At 51.7% G+C, this 15,486-nt stretch overlaps 6 protein-coding genes across 6 annotated transcripts; 3 read left to right on the forward strand and 3 right to left on the reverse strand.

The window, feature by feature from the left end:
• Positions 1–760: 760 nt before the first annotated feature.
• Positions 761–1,637, forward strand: APUU_21641S (OPA3 family protein; the record flags this gene model as incomplete). Its single annotated transcript, XM_041700416.1, has 2 exons — positions 761–820; positions 888–1,637. The coding sequence occupies 2 exons, from the start codon at positions 761–763 to the stop codon at positions 1,635–1,637; spliced, it is 810 nt and encodes a 269-aa protein (XP_041553403.1).
• Positions 1,638–2,059: 422 nt separating this feature from the next.
• Positions 2,060–2,886, forward strand: APUU_21642S (uncharacterized protein; the record flags this gene model as incomplete). The annotated part of the gene is made up of 3 exons (XM_041700417.1): positions 2,060–2,168; positions 2,229–2,484; positions 2,547–2,886. 3 exons carry the CDS (start codon positions 2,060–2,062, stop codon positions 2,884–2,886), a joined length of 705 nt encoding a protein of 234 aa, XP_041553404.1.
• Positions 2,887–3,631: 745 nt separating this feature from the next.
• Positions 3,632–7,851, forward strand: MYO1 (class I myosin myoA; the record flags this gene model as incomplete). The annotated part of the gene is made up of 9 exons (XM_041700418.1): positions 3,632–3,634; positions 3,712–3,948; positions 4,018–4,063; positions 4,126–4,608; positions 4,661–6,358; positions 6,409–6,500; positions 6,547–6,794; positions 6,843–7,372; positions 7,427–7,851. 9 exons carry the CDS (start codon positions 3,632–3,634, stop codon positions 7,849–7,851), a joined length of 3,762 nt encoding a protein of 1,253 aa, XP_041553405.1.
• Positions 7,852–8,366: 515 nt separating this feature from the next.
• Positions 8,367–9,855, reverse strand: APUU_21644A (putative PTH11-like integral membrane protein; the record flags this gene model as incomplete). The annotated part of the gene is made up of 6 exons (XM_041700420.1): positions 8,367–8,843; positions 8,894–8,907; positions 8,975–9,039; positions 9,109–9,500; positions 9,558–9,662; positions 9,712–9,855. The coding sequence occupies 6 exons, from the start codon at positions 9,853–9,855 to the stop codon at positions 8,367–8,369; spliced, it is 1,197 nt and encodes a 398-aa protein (XP_041553406.1).
• Positions 9,856–10,579: 724 nt separating this feature from the next.
• APUU_21645A (uncharacterized protein) lies at positions 10,580–11,240 on the reverse strand (the record flags this gene model as incomplete). Its single annotated transcript, XM_041700421.1, has 2 exons — positions 10,580–10,717; positions 10,806–11,240. 2 exons carry the CDS (start codon positions 11,238–11,240, stop codon positions 10,580–10,582), a joined length of 573 nt encoding a protein of 190 aa, XP_041553407.1.
• A 514-nt stretch (positions 11,241–11,754) lies between these two features.
• On the reverse strand, positions 11,755–14,291 carry APUU_21646A (WD40 repeat domain-containing protein; the record flags this gene model as incomplete). The annotated part of the gene is made up of 2 exons (XM_041700422.1): positions 11,755–13,196; positions 13,247–14,291. The coding sequence occupies 2 exons, from the start codon at positions 14,289–14,291 to the stop codon at positions 11,755–11,757; spliced, it is 2,487 nt and encodes an 828-aa protein (XP_041553408.1).
• Positions 14,292–15,486: the final 1,195 nt, after the last annotated feature.

Consider the following 15,486-nt stretch of genomic DNA (forward strand, 5'->3'; position numbering starts at 1 on the left):
GCTTGCCTCCCTCGCTTTTGTCCTGCTGGCGTCAAACTATATGAATGGTACTGGCGTCGAATATGGGCGCGGGCAGATACTCGCAAAATATGGAGTCGTAGCAATCATCGATTAGGATATGAACAGTTAATTTCAAAGCAGACGGGGTATATGAACGTGGGCTGCTGGTATCCCTATTGGTCTCTGTTCGTTAGTACTTCTGGGGTCGCGGCCCCGCGAACGAGAAGGGGTCCAGGATTTAGGAAGGTAGACACACCAAAAAGAAATCAACAATGAATATTAACAATGACGCTTAAAAACAACAATACGCATCCAACGCCGCACCGTCAGTCTTTGCTGGAGGTGGGGGAAGGCCAGGCCGGGAAGAGCTTAAGGGATGAAGAAGACCAGCGCAAAGACGGACTCACACGATGAAAACGTTTTCCCTGAAACGGCAATCGATAAACATTCAGCCAGGCGACAGAACAACGGGCATTGCTGATGTCAGCATGCACAAGCGGCAGAAAATGCTTGGGTGTGGGTGCGGCCGAAACCTACGCTAGCCGTATTTGGACGCTGATGCCTGACGATCTGTCCAGCCAGGATGACGATGGCGGCGCGGGTTTTTCGAGGAAAGCACCGATTCTCCGATTGTCCACGACGTTCGTGACTCACGACTGACCTTTTCTGACCAGACGAGTCTGCGATGGATGCCCTGTCAACATCTCTGTGACGTCCTGTCATTGCTCATTATACCCCGCCCCCTCAACCTCAGGCCACCATGTCCCTCACACTGAAGCTCTCCTCCCTTGCCATCCGCACGCTGTCAAAGCCGATAGCCGTACGTCAGCATAACCCTTACCTGTCCGCATAATCCAGCGAAATTATACGTACTGACTTCGGAGCAGAACCAAATAAAGGCCCAGGCCCGCGAACATGACCGATTTCGGCGAATTTGCATCTCTATGGCCCAGGGCCTTCATCAACTCGATATGCGCCTCCGGTTAGGCACAATACGCGACAACCATGCGGCAACACGACGAGCGGCTGCTGAAGCGGAACTACGAAAACACAAGCCCACATCCCCGACCGCGAAGACTCAAGCTGAAACAAAGGCTGAGGAGGAGGCCATTGCAAAAGCAAAGGCTGCGGCATCCGAGGCCGAAAAACCAGCACCAAAACCTCACATTCGGCCGCTGTCCGAATCAAAGGCCATTGAATCCGGCGCAACATTTATCAGCGAAGGGTTCCTGTTTCTTGTGGCAGGCGGACTTATACTGTTCGAGTCATGGAGATCTCGGAGGAAGGAGAATACCCGGAGAGATGATGTTGCGGCTCGACTCAATGAGCTTGAAGGGACGGTGGGAGTTTACAGGGAGGCATTTGTAGCTCTCGAAAAACAGGGAGATCTACCGCCACCGTCCCGTAAAATCCTCCTGCGGATGATAGAGGATGTGGAGCCGGAGCCAGCAGTAGAGCCTGAAGAACAGGGATGGCTCTCGACAATAACATCATATCTTTCGTTTGGGGACAGCCAACAGCAGCCTGAGAAGCCGACTGATGGAAACCAAGCCAAACCCCCTCCGGGCACTTCTCCTACACCCACAACAAATGTTCCAGCCGACTCCAATTCAACAGTAGTGTCCAAAAATCCATAACCGGGTGCGCTATCGCTTTATTATACATAGCCCTTGGATCTGGGGCTGCAAGACTTGAAGTATCCAAAGGCCCCAAGTGACCGGGTTGTCGATAAGCTTGTACAAACAACTAACAATATGCGTGATAACCATCAGTTGGAGTGAAGACCGTCGCCGGTCACTGACTGACCTAATTAATTGCCATTTTTGCAGAGTTTATATACTGGGGTCTATTTGTTTATAGAATCTTTCGCATCTTCGGCGTTTCTCTTATATGTTGTTCTCGGATACCCCTCTCAAATGGTGAAGGAAGGTTGGAGTGGCCTTCCGGGATCCCGTGCATGGACAGGGCGTTAGTTCTCCATCTGTACATACGTCTAATCAACTCCGCTTTCTATCATCGTGAACAATAACTTCATGCCGAGCAGTGCTCTCCTACCAAGATGGACGGTCAATTGGGTCTTCGGGGCACATTCAGTCCATCGCTCCGAGATCGTTCGATCTGGAAAGTAATCGGGCCTGTCTTGACAGCTTCATCGGAGGTCATCAAAGGTCAGCTCCGCCGCCCATAGCTCACACTTATCTGTTCTTTTGTGGTGACCATGTCTACAGAAGCGCGGAGTCCACAGACAAGTGATTTCGATTTTCAGCAAATAAACAGTGCTCAACACCTCCAAGTCCTTCTCTTAACTCTGTTCTCTCTCGAAGACAACGAAAAACAAAATACCAATCTTCGACTTAGACACTTCGCTACCTCAGATACTTCACTATACCCCAAAAAGGCAGTTGCGCTTATGTTGTCACAAGACGCATTTACGAGTGCTAGTGGGAAGTACAGCCTTGACGGCCTTCTAGCGTTGCAGGTGTTGTACGGACCTTACGTCTCAATCATTATTAACCTCACATACTAATGCTGTAGGCTTGAATCAGTATGTTCGAGAGTCTCACGAGTCCTCTTCCGGTGATTCCTATACCGGACGCGCCCTCGTTCCTTCCAGCTATTCACAAGTACATGGCGAATCTCGAGGATATACCGTTGGGCAGTCCGTCTCTCGCCGACTCCGTTGCGCTACTAGCTCAGACTACTTCAGACTGTAGCACCCTTGGTGAGCAGGCTAGCAATATATTGAGTGACTTGTTCCCATCGTTCCGAAAATTAAGCGAAGCCACCCACGCACGGGAAGGCCGAAATCTTATCGAGGATTACTTAGGGAAGGATACAGCAAAGAGAGTTATAAGATTCTGGCAAGAGGATATTTCCCGAGAATAATATGTTATCCGAATGCCTACGGGGTACTTACGAGGTAATCACTAAAAGTGTTTATTGGTTGTGCCGAGAAATATATTGCCACCACTGCGGAACTTAAACAAGACAATTCCTTTGATATGGCGTAGAATCCAAAGACAAAAAAAAAAAAAGAGTTTCTATTTAAAGTAAGATAATGTTAAACGTTATCGCAAACTACTTTCTACACCGTAGTATTCTGCTTGAACCCTGAACAATGTGTCGATGAACTGGGGAGTATGATGACAATAATACAGCGCCAGGAACAGGGAAAGGCTGATGATTTGCCGCCTGGACGCAGGCTGGCAGGGCCCAGAGGCAGCAAGAATACCAGAGGGATATTAATAACGGAACCGCCGCTGATTGCGCGTTGTCGGCCTGAGAAAGACACCCAACGGTGCCACACGTGTAAGGAGTGTGGCGCAAGCGGCGCCCGTCCCATTCATCCAGACCTGGAGTCAAGACTAAGAGCGACTATCCTCCTCCACATCGTCATTCCTCCCAATCCCTTGTGCACACTTGCACTCTTTCGTCCGTTGTTCAGACTTCTCCTTATTCTTTCCCTTCTCTGTATTCTTTGACACATCCCCGCGTGGAATGAACCCTCTCCCCTCTGTGTTCATTCCCCTCCTTGCCTAAGCGTTATCCCCCTCTATCTCCGCTGTCAATTGATAGGCCAGATATCTTTGTCGCCTAGGCGCAAGACCCCGGGTGGTCGGCAACATTCATAATGGTGAGTCCGCTCAAGGCAACACTGGCCCCCCGTTTTGTTGGGCGAAAGACATGGGCTAACCCTTCCGTCCTATCTAGGGTCACTCACGACGTCCTGTGGGCGGGGAGAAGAAGAGCCGTTTCGGTCGCTCCAAGGCCGCCGCTGATGTGGGCGACGGCCGACAAGCGGGGGGCAAGCCTCAAGTCCGGAAGGCCGTTTTCGAGACCACAAAGAAGAAGGAGATTGGTGTTTCGGATCTTACACTGCTGAGCAAGATCTCTAACGAGGCGATCAACGACAACCTGAAGCTACGATTCCAACATGACGAGATCTACGTAAGTCGCCCGCGCTGGCTTTGAAACGGATGCGCAGAGGGGGAACGGGCTAACGCGACTCTCCAATAGACTTATATCGGACATGTGCTTGTTTCTGTCAACCCCTTCCGGGACTGTAAGTGAATTGACCTTGATCCTGTGGTGGGATGCCTGGCTGACTGGATATCCCCTAATTAGTGGGCATCTACACCGACAGTGTCCTCGAATCCTACCGAGGCAAGAACCGACTCGAAGTCCCTCCCCATGTATTCGCGGTCGCAGAATCCTCGTACTATAACATGAAATCCTACAAAGACAACCAGTGTGTGATCATTTCTGGTGAGTCGGGTGCCGGTAAGACCGAAGCGGCGAAGCGGATCATGCAATACATTGCTAGTGTATCAGGGGGAACCGATTCATCTATTCAGCAAACAAAGGACATGGTTCTGGCGACCAATCCTTTGCTGGAATCGTTCGGTAATGCGAAGACATTGCGCAACAACAATTCCTCACGGTTCGGAAAGTATTTGGAGTTGGAGTTCAACGCCCAGGGTGAGCCCGTTGGCGCCAACATCACAAACTACCTGCTGGAGAAGTCAAGAGTAGTGGGACAAATCACCAATGAGCGAAACTTCCACATTTTCTACCAGTTCGCCAAGGGTGCGCCGCAGAAATACAGAGGTATGGCTCGATGTTCCTAACTTGCATTGCACGCCTACTAATATGGAGCCAGATTCGTTCGGCATTCAACAGCCCCAGTCCTACCTATACACGAGCCGATCGAAATGTTTCGATGTCCCCCATGTCGACGATGTGGCAGATTTCCGAGATACCCTCAATGCGATGAGCGTCATTGGAATGTCGGAAGCGGAGCAAGACAACGTTTTCCGAATGCTGTCTGTGATTTTGTGGATTGGAAACATTCAGTTTGGGGAGGACGATTCGGGAAATGCTGCCATTACAGACCAGTCAGTGGTAGATTTTGTCGCATACTTGCTGGAGGTTGACGCCGGTCAAGTCAATCAGGCATTGACCATTCGCATGATGGAGACTAGTCGCGGTGGCCGCCGCGGCTCTGTCTACGAGGTTCCGTTAAACACCACCCAGGCTCTTGCTGTGCGGGATGCTTTGGCCAAGGCAATCTATTTCAATCTCTTCGACTGGATTGTGCAGCGCGTCAATCAGTCTTTGACAGCCCGTGGTTCGGTGACGAATTCTATTGGTATTCTCGACATTTACGGTTTCGAGATTTTTGAGAAGAACTCGTTCGAGCAGCTCTGCATCAATTACGTCAACGAGAAGCTCCAGCAGATTTTCATCCAGTTGACGCTCAAGGCAGAACAGGACGAGTATGAGCGCGAGCAGATCACATGGACGCCTATCAAGTACTTTGATAACAAGGTTGTGTGCTCGCTGATTGAAGACAAGCGACCCCCCGGGGTCTTCGCTGCTCTGAATGATGCTTGTGCGACAGCGCACGCTGATTCTGGAGCTGCCGATAACACCTTCGTTGGGCGGCTGAACTTCCTTTCGCAGAACCCTAACTTCGAGAGCCGACAGGGCCAGTTCATCGTCAAGCACTACGCCGGTGATGTCAGCTATGCTATCCAGGGAATGACCGACAAGAACAAGGACCAGCTCCTGAAGGATCTGTTGAACCTAGTCCAGTCGAGTGGCAACCAGTTTGTCCACTCGCTCTTCCCGGAACAGGTTAACCAGGATGACAAGCGACGACCGCCTACTGCCAGTGATAAAATCAAAGCCTCCGCCAACGATCTGGTTGCAACATTGATGAAGGCCCAGCCATCGTACATCCGAACTATCAAGCCAAACGACAACAAGGCCCCGAAAGAGTTCAACGAGGGCAATGTTCTCCACCAGATTAAATACCTCGGTCTCCAAGAGAACGTTCGCATCCGACGTGCAGGTTTTGCTTACCGTCAAACCTTCGACAAGTTCGTTGAGCGCTTCTACCTGCTATCGCCGAAGACTTCTTACGCTGGTGAATATACGTGGTCGGGCGACATCGAAACAGGAGCTCGCCAGATTTTGAAGGACACGCGGATCCCAGCCGAGGAGTACCAGATGGGTATCACGAAGGTTTTCATCAAGACTCCTGAGACGCTCTTCGCGTTGGAGGCCATGCGCGACCGTTACTGGCACAACATGGCCATTCGAATCCAGCGGGCATGGCGGAACTACCTGCGCTACCGCACGGAGTGTGCTATTCGCATCCAGCGCTTCTGGCGCCGTGCTACAGGCGGGCTTGAGCTTATCAAACTACGTGACCAAGGCCACCAAATCCTGAACGGTCGAAAGGAGCGCAGAAGAATGAGTATTCTTGGTTCTCGGCGATTCCTCGGTGATTATGTTGGTGTCGGTAACAAGGGCGGTCCCGGAGAGATGATTCGCGGCGGTGCTGCCATCAGTTGTACGTATGAACCCAACGTTTTGAAACACCAAACGCTAACCTTTATATAGCGTCCGAAGATATCCTCTTCTCCTGCCGTGGTGAGGTGCTAGTATCCAAGTTCGGTCGCTCAAGCAAACCTTTGCCTCGAATTTTCGTTTTGGTATGGCCCCCTTATTCCGTTGATAGGCTGCCACTGACATCTGCAGACAAACCGACATGTATACATTGTAGCCCAGAACTTCATGAACAATCAACTCGTAATTTCCTCGGAGAAAACCATCCCTATCGGAGCCATCAAAGCCGTCAGTGCTTCCAACTACCGGGATGACTGGTTCTCGTTCGTCATCGGCGGACAAGAACCGGATCCGCTCGTCAACTGCGTTTTCAAGACTGAGTTCTTCACTCATCTTAACAACGCTCTCCGTGGGCAATTGAATTTGAAGATCGGCCCACAGTAAGTTTCCTTTACTCTATAAAGAACGACTGTCACTAACCGTAGTAGAATCGAATACAACAAGAAGCCAGGAAAGTTGGCTACCGTTAAGGTCGTCAAAGAGCCATCCGCAACCCAGGTTGACACCTACAAGAGTAGTACGATCCACACCGGCTCAGGAGAACCGCCGAACTCTGTGTCCAAACCAACCCCCCGAGGGAAGCAAGTAGCTGCCCGACCTGTCACAACAGGCAAGCTTCTTCGACCAGGTGGCCCAGGCGGTGGGCCTTCGAAGCTTGCGTCGAGACCCGCGCCGGAGCGTCGAGCTGTACCACAGCCTACGCGCCAGCCAGCCGCAGCACAGCCGACACCAACCCCAAGGGCCGTCCCCCAGCCTGTTGCGTCTATTGCAGCCTCGCATTCACGCAATTCATCAAGCGCATCCGCAAGGGCACCGCCACCCCCACCGCCACCACCGCCTGCCGCGGCGGCAGGACCAAAGAAGGCAAAGGTCTTGTACGACTTCAACAGCGATAGTAGCGGCATGTTATCAATCCGTGCGGGCGAACTCATCCAGATTATGTCGAAAGAAGGGAATGGTCGGTTTTTTCCCCCTCCATCATCTAACCATATAGACAGCTAACTTCTCCTAGGCTGGTGGCTATGCATGAACCTCGAGACCTCAGCCCAAGGCTGGACCCCCGAAGCTTACCTAGAGGAGCAAGCTGCTCCCGCACCAAAACCCACACCTCCCCCTCCTCCTCCAGTCGCTCCCCGAGCAAGCCCAACACCGGTGAACGGATCAGCCACCGTCGCCGCAGCAAAGGCCAAAGCGGCACCTCCAGCACCCCCGGCCAAACGACCCAACATGGCAGGCCGCAAAGCAGCTCCAGCGCCCCCACCAGCGCCCCGAGATAGCGCGGTCAGCATGAACTCGCAGGGCGATTCCTCTGGTGCAAGTGGCCGCGGCACGCCCAACAGTGTATCCAACGCCAGCCTTGCAGGTGGTCTTGCTGAAGCCCTGAGGGCACGCCAGAGCGCCATGCAGGGCAAACATGATGACGACGATGACTGGTGATCCGCTTACACATCTTTGTCCCGTTTCTGTTATGTTATTCATTTTCTTTCTTCTCTTTTTGCACTTTTGTTTTAGCCATTAGACGGGTTTTTTTTGTTTCTTGTTTGGAGAGTTCTTAGAACTTCTACTATACCACTGGAGCGACCCGGACGTCTGAGAATTCATTTGTTTGGCGCTTGCATACTGGTTCGTTGTTGTGTGTTCTCCGGATAGGCGATCAATCCTTCGATCATTGTAAGTAGACTTGAGGAGGTAAAAATGCGTTCAATACCATTTCATTTCATATCTCAGCCTTATTACCAACATAAATCGTAGTGCATATTAATACATCTTCGGGCTCAAAAGACTTGAGGGCTCGTAGTATACCTGTTAGTCTACATCTGCTCATCCCATGTGTTTCATCAAAAGAAGTCCAAGAAGCGAAAAAGACCGTTCACGGCGATTCTAATCTGAAAATGCCACAATCTAAACAGTCTAGGCTGCAAACTGTCTAACGCAAATGTCTTCCAAACCACTCATGCACTACTTCTTGAAACCTCAAATGTCCTATGAATACCAATCCGCGAACCAGGCGTCGCATCCCGCTCAGGATCCTCGATCCCGCTAGCTTCGCCCCCCTCAATATCAACTGTCGAGCGCATGTTGGTCATCGGTATACCAGTAAACGGCGCGAAGATGCTCCCACTTGGGCCCCCAAGACGCTCTCTATCAATGCTATTGCTATGGCGGGATAGTGCTGAGAGACTCCTGTTTCGTCTGAGCCCGAGGCCGCTGTCAAAAGTGACAAGGGTGAGCGGCTCTGCTATGAGATTGATACCATTGGACCTGGACTTGCGGGGCCTTCTGGAGATACTGGGGTTCAAGGGACCGTTGGCGAAGGGGCTGTATTTGGTGGAGGAACGGCTGGTGAAGGTGCGGAAGAGGGGCCGGAGGGTTGCGAGGGAGCCGGCTGTTATTGAGAAACCGATTTCGATGGAGGACCAGATTGCTATCTTCGGGTTGTCAGTAGCTTTCAGAGGGGTGGAGGTTGTAATTGGCCTACTGGGATGGCTGAGTCTAATACACGATGGATGGTTAGTATATTACAAGTCAATAGTAAAGCAGGTAAGGTGGAATGTCATACATAGGAAGCCCCGATTGTGCATTTTCGTGATAAAGGGGATTCGGATGATGATGGCGACACTCGCACTATATATACTGTCAGCAAAAGAATGGCAAGGATGGAGGTACCAATGGGTAGAAAAGGAAGATACGCACATGCACGCAAGTCCCAGAAGGCTCGCCGCAGCAATCTTCGTCTTTCGATTCATCTGCAGGCCACGCACAAGGATAATAGGCAGTACGCCTACAGTCATATCGAATACGGCGGATGTCACGCTGAAGACATACAGCATAATCCCAATAGTGTTGACCGCGCTACACTTCCCATCCGTATCACCCTCGATCTGTGTCCACCAGAAAGAGACGGGCGAGCATTGTACCACCATAAGGATGAAAAAAACGACACCGCTGGTGACTGCGAGTGCCGTTGCTCCGTACAACACCCTCCTATGCAATGGGGACACCATCACACGGAGAAGAGATATGCACACGGATGTTTTGGCCAGGATTGATGAGATGGCGTAAAATATATCACCGAAGAACCAGTACTGCCGGGGTTAGGCTGAGGGCATGCTAATTGCAAATGTATCCTAGTTAGAACTTACTGCCATGGCGTTGCTTCGCTGTTTGCGAGTCAACTCTGACAGATTCTTCCCTGTGCCCCAGACATAGGCGCCGATCATACACCCACAGAGCATGATGTATAATAACTGCAGAATTAGCATCCAATTAAGAAGCAATTGGATCGGGGAGAAATACCAGTGCAAGTATCATGACAAAATCATCCCAGCCAAAGGCCTTGACAATACGCAGCCGCACATAACACCGAAGGGCGACTGAAATGCTGGATAATGCCACAAAAGCTGCTGGCACGCCGCAGAGAGCAGTACTCTGGTCGGCCATGATGATGTAGTTGGGCCGGATTCATGCAGGTGCAGATGCGGATCCGGGGATTGCTCGATATAGTGAGGACGCAGGACATCACCAAAAAAGAAAAAAAAGAAGGAAAAGGGAAAGGGAAAGAGAGCCTCATAGCACACCCATTAACACATCTGTGCTTGAATGTGAAGTGGACATGAATCACGCCTTGGCATACACGCTTGCTGTAAACTTCACCTTCTGCATGTTATGGCTTCTACCAAGGTGGGTGGACCGAAATCTTATTGATAATATCTGACACTGAGACAGATCTGCACACCACTGTCTGTAAGTCGTTGTGAAGACGTCTGGGTTGAGAGCTTTGAAACTGTGGAACTGGTTGTCTCTCGACTGTTGAGGCCGTTGCGCCAGGCGAAACAGAATTTGCTAACACAGAACAAGAAGGTTCGCAGAGAATTATGCGAGATAAGGGCATCAGTTCTAATTTTGGAGGAACAGGATGGGGTTTGTGGTTGAAATTTAGAGCCGGCCGCAAGCCAACTTATATCCAAGACCCAGTCATTAACCACATTCTTCACTCCACGGTGGAAACAAGTAACAACAATCCCATGCAGAATTATTCAAATATCAGATTTCATTCGTAATCAAAGATAACTTGTATGTCCTGTTTTCAGGGTAGCTGGCTATAAAGACTGAACCCAGCACCCAAAATCATGGTATCACAGCCAAGTAACCAGCACTAGCCAGTTTACTTCAAGAACTTGCTAGCAAGACCCATCAATCCCGAGGGGCCGCCAGTGCCAGAGCTTCCACTTCCCTGGCTCTTCATGTACATCTTGAAGGCCGTCTCAGCGGCCTGGTTAACAGCAGATTGCTTGTCGCCGCCCTAAAGAAACACAATCAACCATGCGTTAGCCATCAATTCTCACAGGAATAACACCATCCGTAGGTAAATTAGGCAGGAGTATACTCACAGCCTCTCCCTTCCCATTCTTCTCATCCCACATCTTGCTCGCCTGCGCCATCGCCAAACCAACGAAAGCGTTCTTGTCCTGTCCACCACCCGTAGCCCCGCTGCTGCCCGAGTTGAACAGTTTCAGTGCCTGCATAGCGGCACCAGCACCCAAGTCACGCGAGTCCATGTTGCCGCCCTGCTCGTAGCGCTGGTGCGAGTTCACGGCGTGCTCCTCGTCCACGTCGTGGTCGCCGCCGGAGTTGCGCTCCTGCACGAACTTGAGGGCTTGCGAGAAGAGGGAGCTGTCTTCGGAGGAGTGGGTAGAGGCGTGCGAGGCCGCGCCGTTGAGGTCGAACTGGTCGCCGCCCTGGCTGTGGCCCTGGTTGTCGCCGTGGCCGGAGCCCTGGTTGAAGTGGTCCTTGACGGCGCCGGCGATGATGTTTTGGAAGGACATTTTGGTTGGAGGGTTGTTCTTTAAGGGTAGGTTTGAGATTTCAATGGATAGAATTGATGATGGATAGGAGAAGGTGAGATGGATTCCAAGTTGTTTGAGACCGGGAGGGAGTGGGTGAGCTGTCTATTTATTTGGATGTATGAGATTGAGGGGGAGGGGGTTGTGGCTACTGGTGGGCAGCTGAGAGCTGATGGATCCAGCAAGATCGAGTTTACGGGCCTCCTATTGGCTAAATTCTAGGGCTTGGCAAAGTATCTCTTCCTATCTGGGCAGCAACTAGTAGCCCCGCACAGCCACACGAGGGGAGCACTTACGTCACTTGAGCCACACTCTCACAAAGAAAATCTGCCAGTGTCAGGTAGTCAGGTACGTACTGCTATTACCTCATAGGATTCCGTACAGGTATGTTTATTCAGTGTACATAAAGTGGGTGTGGTATCTCCGCTGAAATGCTGCAAATCCCCAATGGTCGGGATAAAAAATAATGTAAATATGACAAAGGATTTAGAGAAAGTTAAAACAGGAGAAGCTCCTCATGCTCCTCGTCGCTTAGATTCCACAAGTACCTCGACCGCCGCTCTCGTTCGCTCAATAGACAGCGCTCATCTTCATCGAGATCTGACTCCTTAACCCACTCATTGGGCGATTGTTGCAGGCCATACTGCTGGCCCCACTGCCGTCGATCGTATTCCATGAACCCGCCAAAGTGCTCGTCCGTGTTGGCTGCCCAGATTGTGCCTCCATCGGGCGAATAGTCTGCCCCTCCAATCTCGCCAAAGAAGTCGTGCACCTGCCGGGTTTGGTATGTCTGCGCGTTCACAATAACAATCCGATCTGCTGGTTCGCACAGCAACAGGGTGCGCGGACCCCCTCCGACCGGGGAGAATCGCAGAGACCGGTAGCCTGCTACGTCGGACTCGATTTTCTCTAGTGGGCGCCACGTACGGGCGTCCCAAATAATTGCGGACTTGTCTTGGTTGCTTGTAGCGATCTGCATCATGTCCGGGGACCAGGCGCAAGCGAAGCCGAAATCGCGGTGGCCGCGGAGAGGATGAACCGGCCGGCCGGTATCCGCTTCGACGACCCAGGCATCTGGGGAGTCACCGATAATGACACGTAGACGGCCATCCGGTGAGGTAGAAGTACAATTGACCGCGTGCGTCAGCGCATGGTCGCTAAGAAAGGTGTTTGTTTCGCAGTCTAACGTCCGTACGTGCTGGTCGTTTGAAGCAAAAACCCCGATTGGCGCGCGGTTCGTGCGACTTGGGATTATATCAATGTGGTTTGTGATTCCGTTCCGGTTTGTCGTAACATAGCCCTCTATCCCCTTGTCGTTGGCACCCATCGCCCGTATAGCATACTCTCCGAAAAAGCCTCCGGCGATGGAAACGCCTACAGCTGTTTTCGCTGTGGATATCTTCACCGGACCTTGAAACCCAGTCTCGACCGCAGGCACTGACAAATCAATCAAACATTGTAAATCATTATATGACGGAACCCACGAATACAACTTCGATTCATGGGCGAAATGAACAGTGTTGTACGCGGGAACGGACATCAGGTTGCGCAGCTGGAAGTGCTCGATTGTTGCCTTATGTCCCGTGTACATGGTTTTTCCTTGAAAGTAAAACTCCTCCTCTGGGAGTCGGGCTCCTGATCGCTGCCGAGGGTACTGGAGATTATGGTACGATGTATACCACTCGTCGCGCAAATGACGAGCATCGGCGCGCTTGACTCGTAACTTGTCCCACCAGGGGATCTGTTGAATATCATAAAAGTCCCCAGTATGGCCGCTGGGTCGAGTGATTTTCCCCGGTGGCGCCCACCGGATGATGCTGGATAAAGGATTCTGAGGCAGGACTGGCGGTGTAAACCCCAGCATTGGTATGGAAGCGGTAGATGAGTGGTAAAGCCATTGTGATATAAACTGAGCTATATCAAAGTTTCTCTCATGTGCTGCCGTCGAAGGTTAGCAACCAAACAAGACAAATACGATGGATACATACTAGTTCCATGTATGACAGAGTCCGCGAAGTGGGGATCCGCTGTCGGATCACCGTTAACATCATCAAGATCAGAGAAGGAATTTGCGTGTTCCTCATAACTAGAAGGAGGGTCGACCCCAGATTCTTGGGAGCCGTATGTATAATCCGGCGGACGATAGAAATCGTCCAGATCGACCTCCGATACATGCGAACGACCGTCATCGTCAGAGGTATGATGAGAATCGGCATCATAATCACTGCCGTCGCCGCCGTCCAAGTAGAACTTTCGAGTATCATCCTCATCCTCCAGTGTAGCAAATGATATCGGTTCCCGCTGAGATGTATATGGCGGCTGGGGTTCCATGTCCAAATCCGTTTCACTGTCTTCGTCGGTGCCTTCCGAGGCCCCGATATAGTCGCGTAGAGAGCCAGCATCATAGACAAACTGGTTAACAAACCCAGTCGATCCCATCTGATTCATCTGGTAATCGTCCAGAGGTACTCCACCCACTTCCGATAGCGCATCGGTCATCTCCGAATCGGACATGTACAGTTCCATCGGCGGGGAGGTATGAGTTTCCGGGATTTCCAGGCCAGACGATGTGGTCTGGTGGCGAAAGAAGTCCCCCGGCTCAATAACCGCATTGACTATTTCAGATACTTGGATACTCGTCCTGTTGTTGGTGGCGTCTGGATAATGAGGCACCGACATAAAGGCGGGGAGCGCCTCGCCAGAGTAGGGGTTCTGAAAAGATGATGAGGTAGTATCAAAGCCATCCCCGGTGGGCTGCTCCAGACGATGCCGCTCTATGAGATTAGCGGCATCAGAACCAGCAGGATGGCCTTCGTTCTCCGCTGCCATGTCTTGAGGATGGGACCGAGAAGGACCCTCGAAGGGCAAGGGTTCAGGCTGAGAGGGTAATCCCAGACCGTCGCATGATGACGAATCTGCTAATGGTGTCGCCCGATCACCCGAATGTTGGCCCGACGGGTTGGAAGAAAACGACCAGAGGTGGGATGCGGACGCTGAAGAAGGCTGAAAAGCAGGCTCACGCTGACCAGGCATTCCGGCCGCCGAGCGCAGCGCTTGGCTGCTGCCGACGAAAGGAACAGACTACCTCAAAGAGCCTTGCACAACGCACAACGCGCGGGGAAAGGAAAAGCGAGCTGGCGCCCGAGTGATAAGGCAGATGAAGGGTACACGAGGTGGGCGAGAGAGACACAGCGTGATTGGCACCGAGGGTCGTCCACGTTGCCTCGTTTAGGAGCAAGAATCTTCTTGGCTATGCAACAACCGTTGTCCACCCCGCAGCCTGTCTTCCATCACCGCCCCCACACGAGGGAAGCGCAAGAATACTGACTTTGGGGGTCGCAAACAAAAGTTGAGCTGGCGACTGGACGAATACGCGATGCTGCGGCTCTAGAAATTTGGTCTCGAAAGAGGAGGCGTGGCCTGCTCGGGGATGTTGGCAGCGCAGCCCAATTAAGTGTGGGATGATCCCGGCGAGGGGCCAAGATGTATGTCAGACGCAGCCGAAATGTCAGAGCGCAGAAAGGGAAAAGCAGAGAAGCGATAGCGGAATCGCAGAAGAGACAAAGAAAAAAACAACCAGGCAGCCCAGGACTGTCCGACTAGCGGCGTCTGAACTCTGAAGTGCAATAAGGGAGGGAAGGCCAGGATCAGAAGCAGGACAAGAGTGACAGACGAGAGGAGGCGATCTTAGTAAAAGGCTGCATGGCGAGAACAACGTGCGTCTCAAGAAGTCACACGCAGCAAGCAATGATCTGCCGGCCAGTCTGAGAAAGGAAAAGAGAGATCTGACCGTCGTGGAGTCGTGGGCGGGACTCGAGATTCGGAGAATGCTGGAGACAGGAGACTCGGAGTGAGCTGAGGGCGAAGTTCGCAACGGAGCCAACACAATGCGATTGAGGATTCTTAGTCAGATCACACCACCGAGACTTGTGAGCTGAAATATGTAGTAAATAGTCTCCGTAGTAAATGACATCTTGACCATTTGTGAAGTGCACTGGAGACAGAGTCAATAATCTGCATGAAATCAATAATTAACTTCACCCGTCCGCCTTGTCGCGCGTCATTTTGCACCATTGCTGTCGCCGCCCAACGCCTGGCGTGGCGATCGTCGCTGTCGCAAGGGTTGTCCGCTGGGTCTGCCGCCATAATACGAGATGTTATAGAAGAAACAGCGATAACAAAGTTTTATGGTCACTGGTACATTGTACGGACTGGCTACCTAGTACTA

Source organism: Aspergillus puulaauensis, chromosome 2 (assembly GCF_016861865.1).
Source record: "Aspergillus puulaauensis MK2 DNA, chromosome 2, nearly complete sequence".
NCBI classification, from domain to species: Eukaryota; Fungi; Ascomycota; class Eurotiomycetes; order Eurotiales; family Aspergillaceae; genus Aspergillus; species Aspergillus puulaauensis.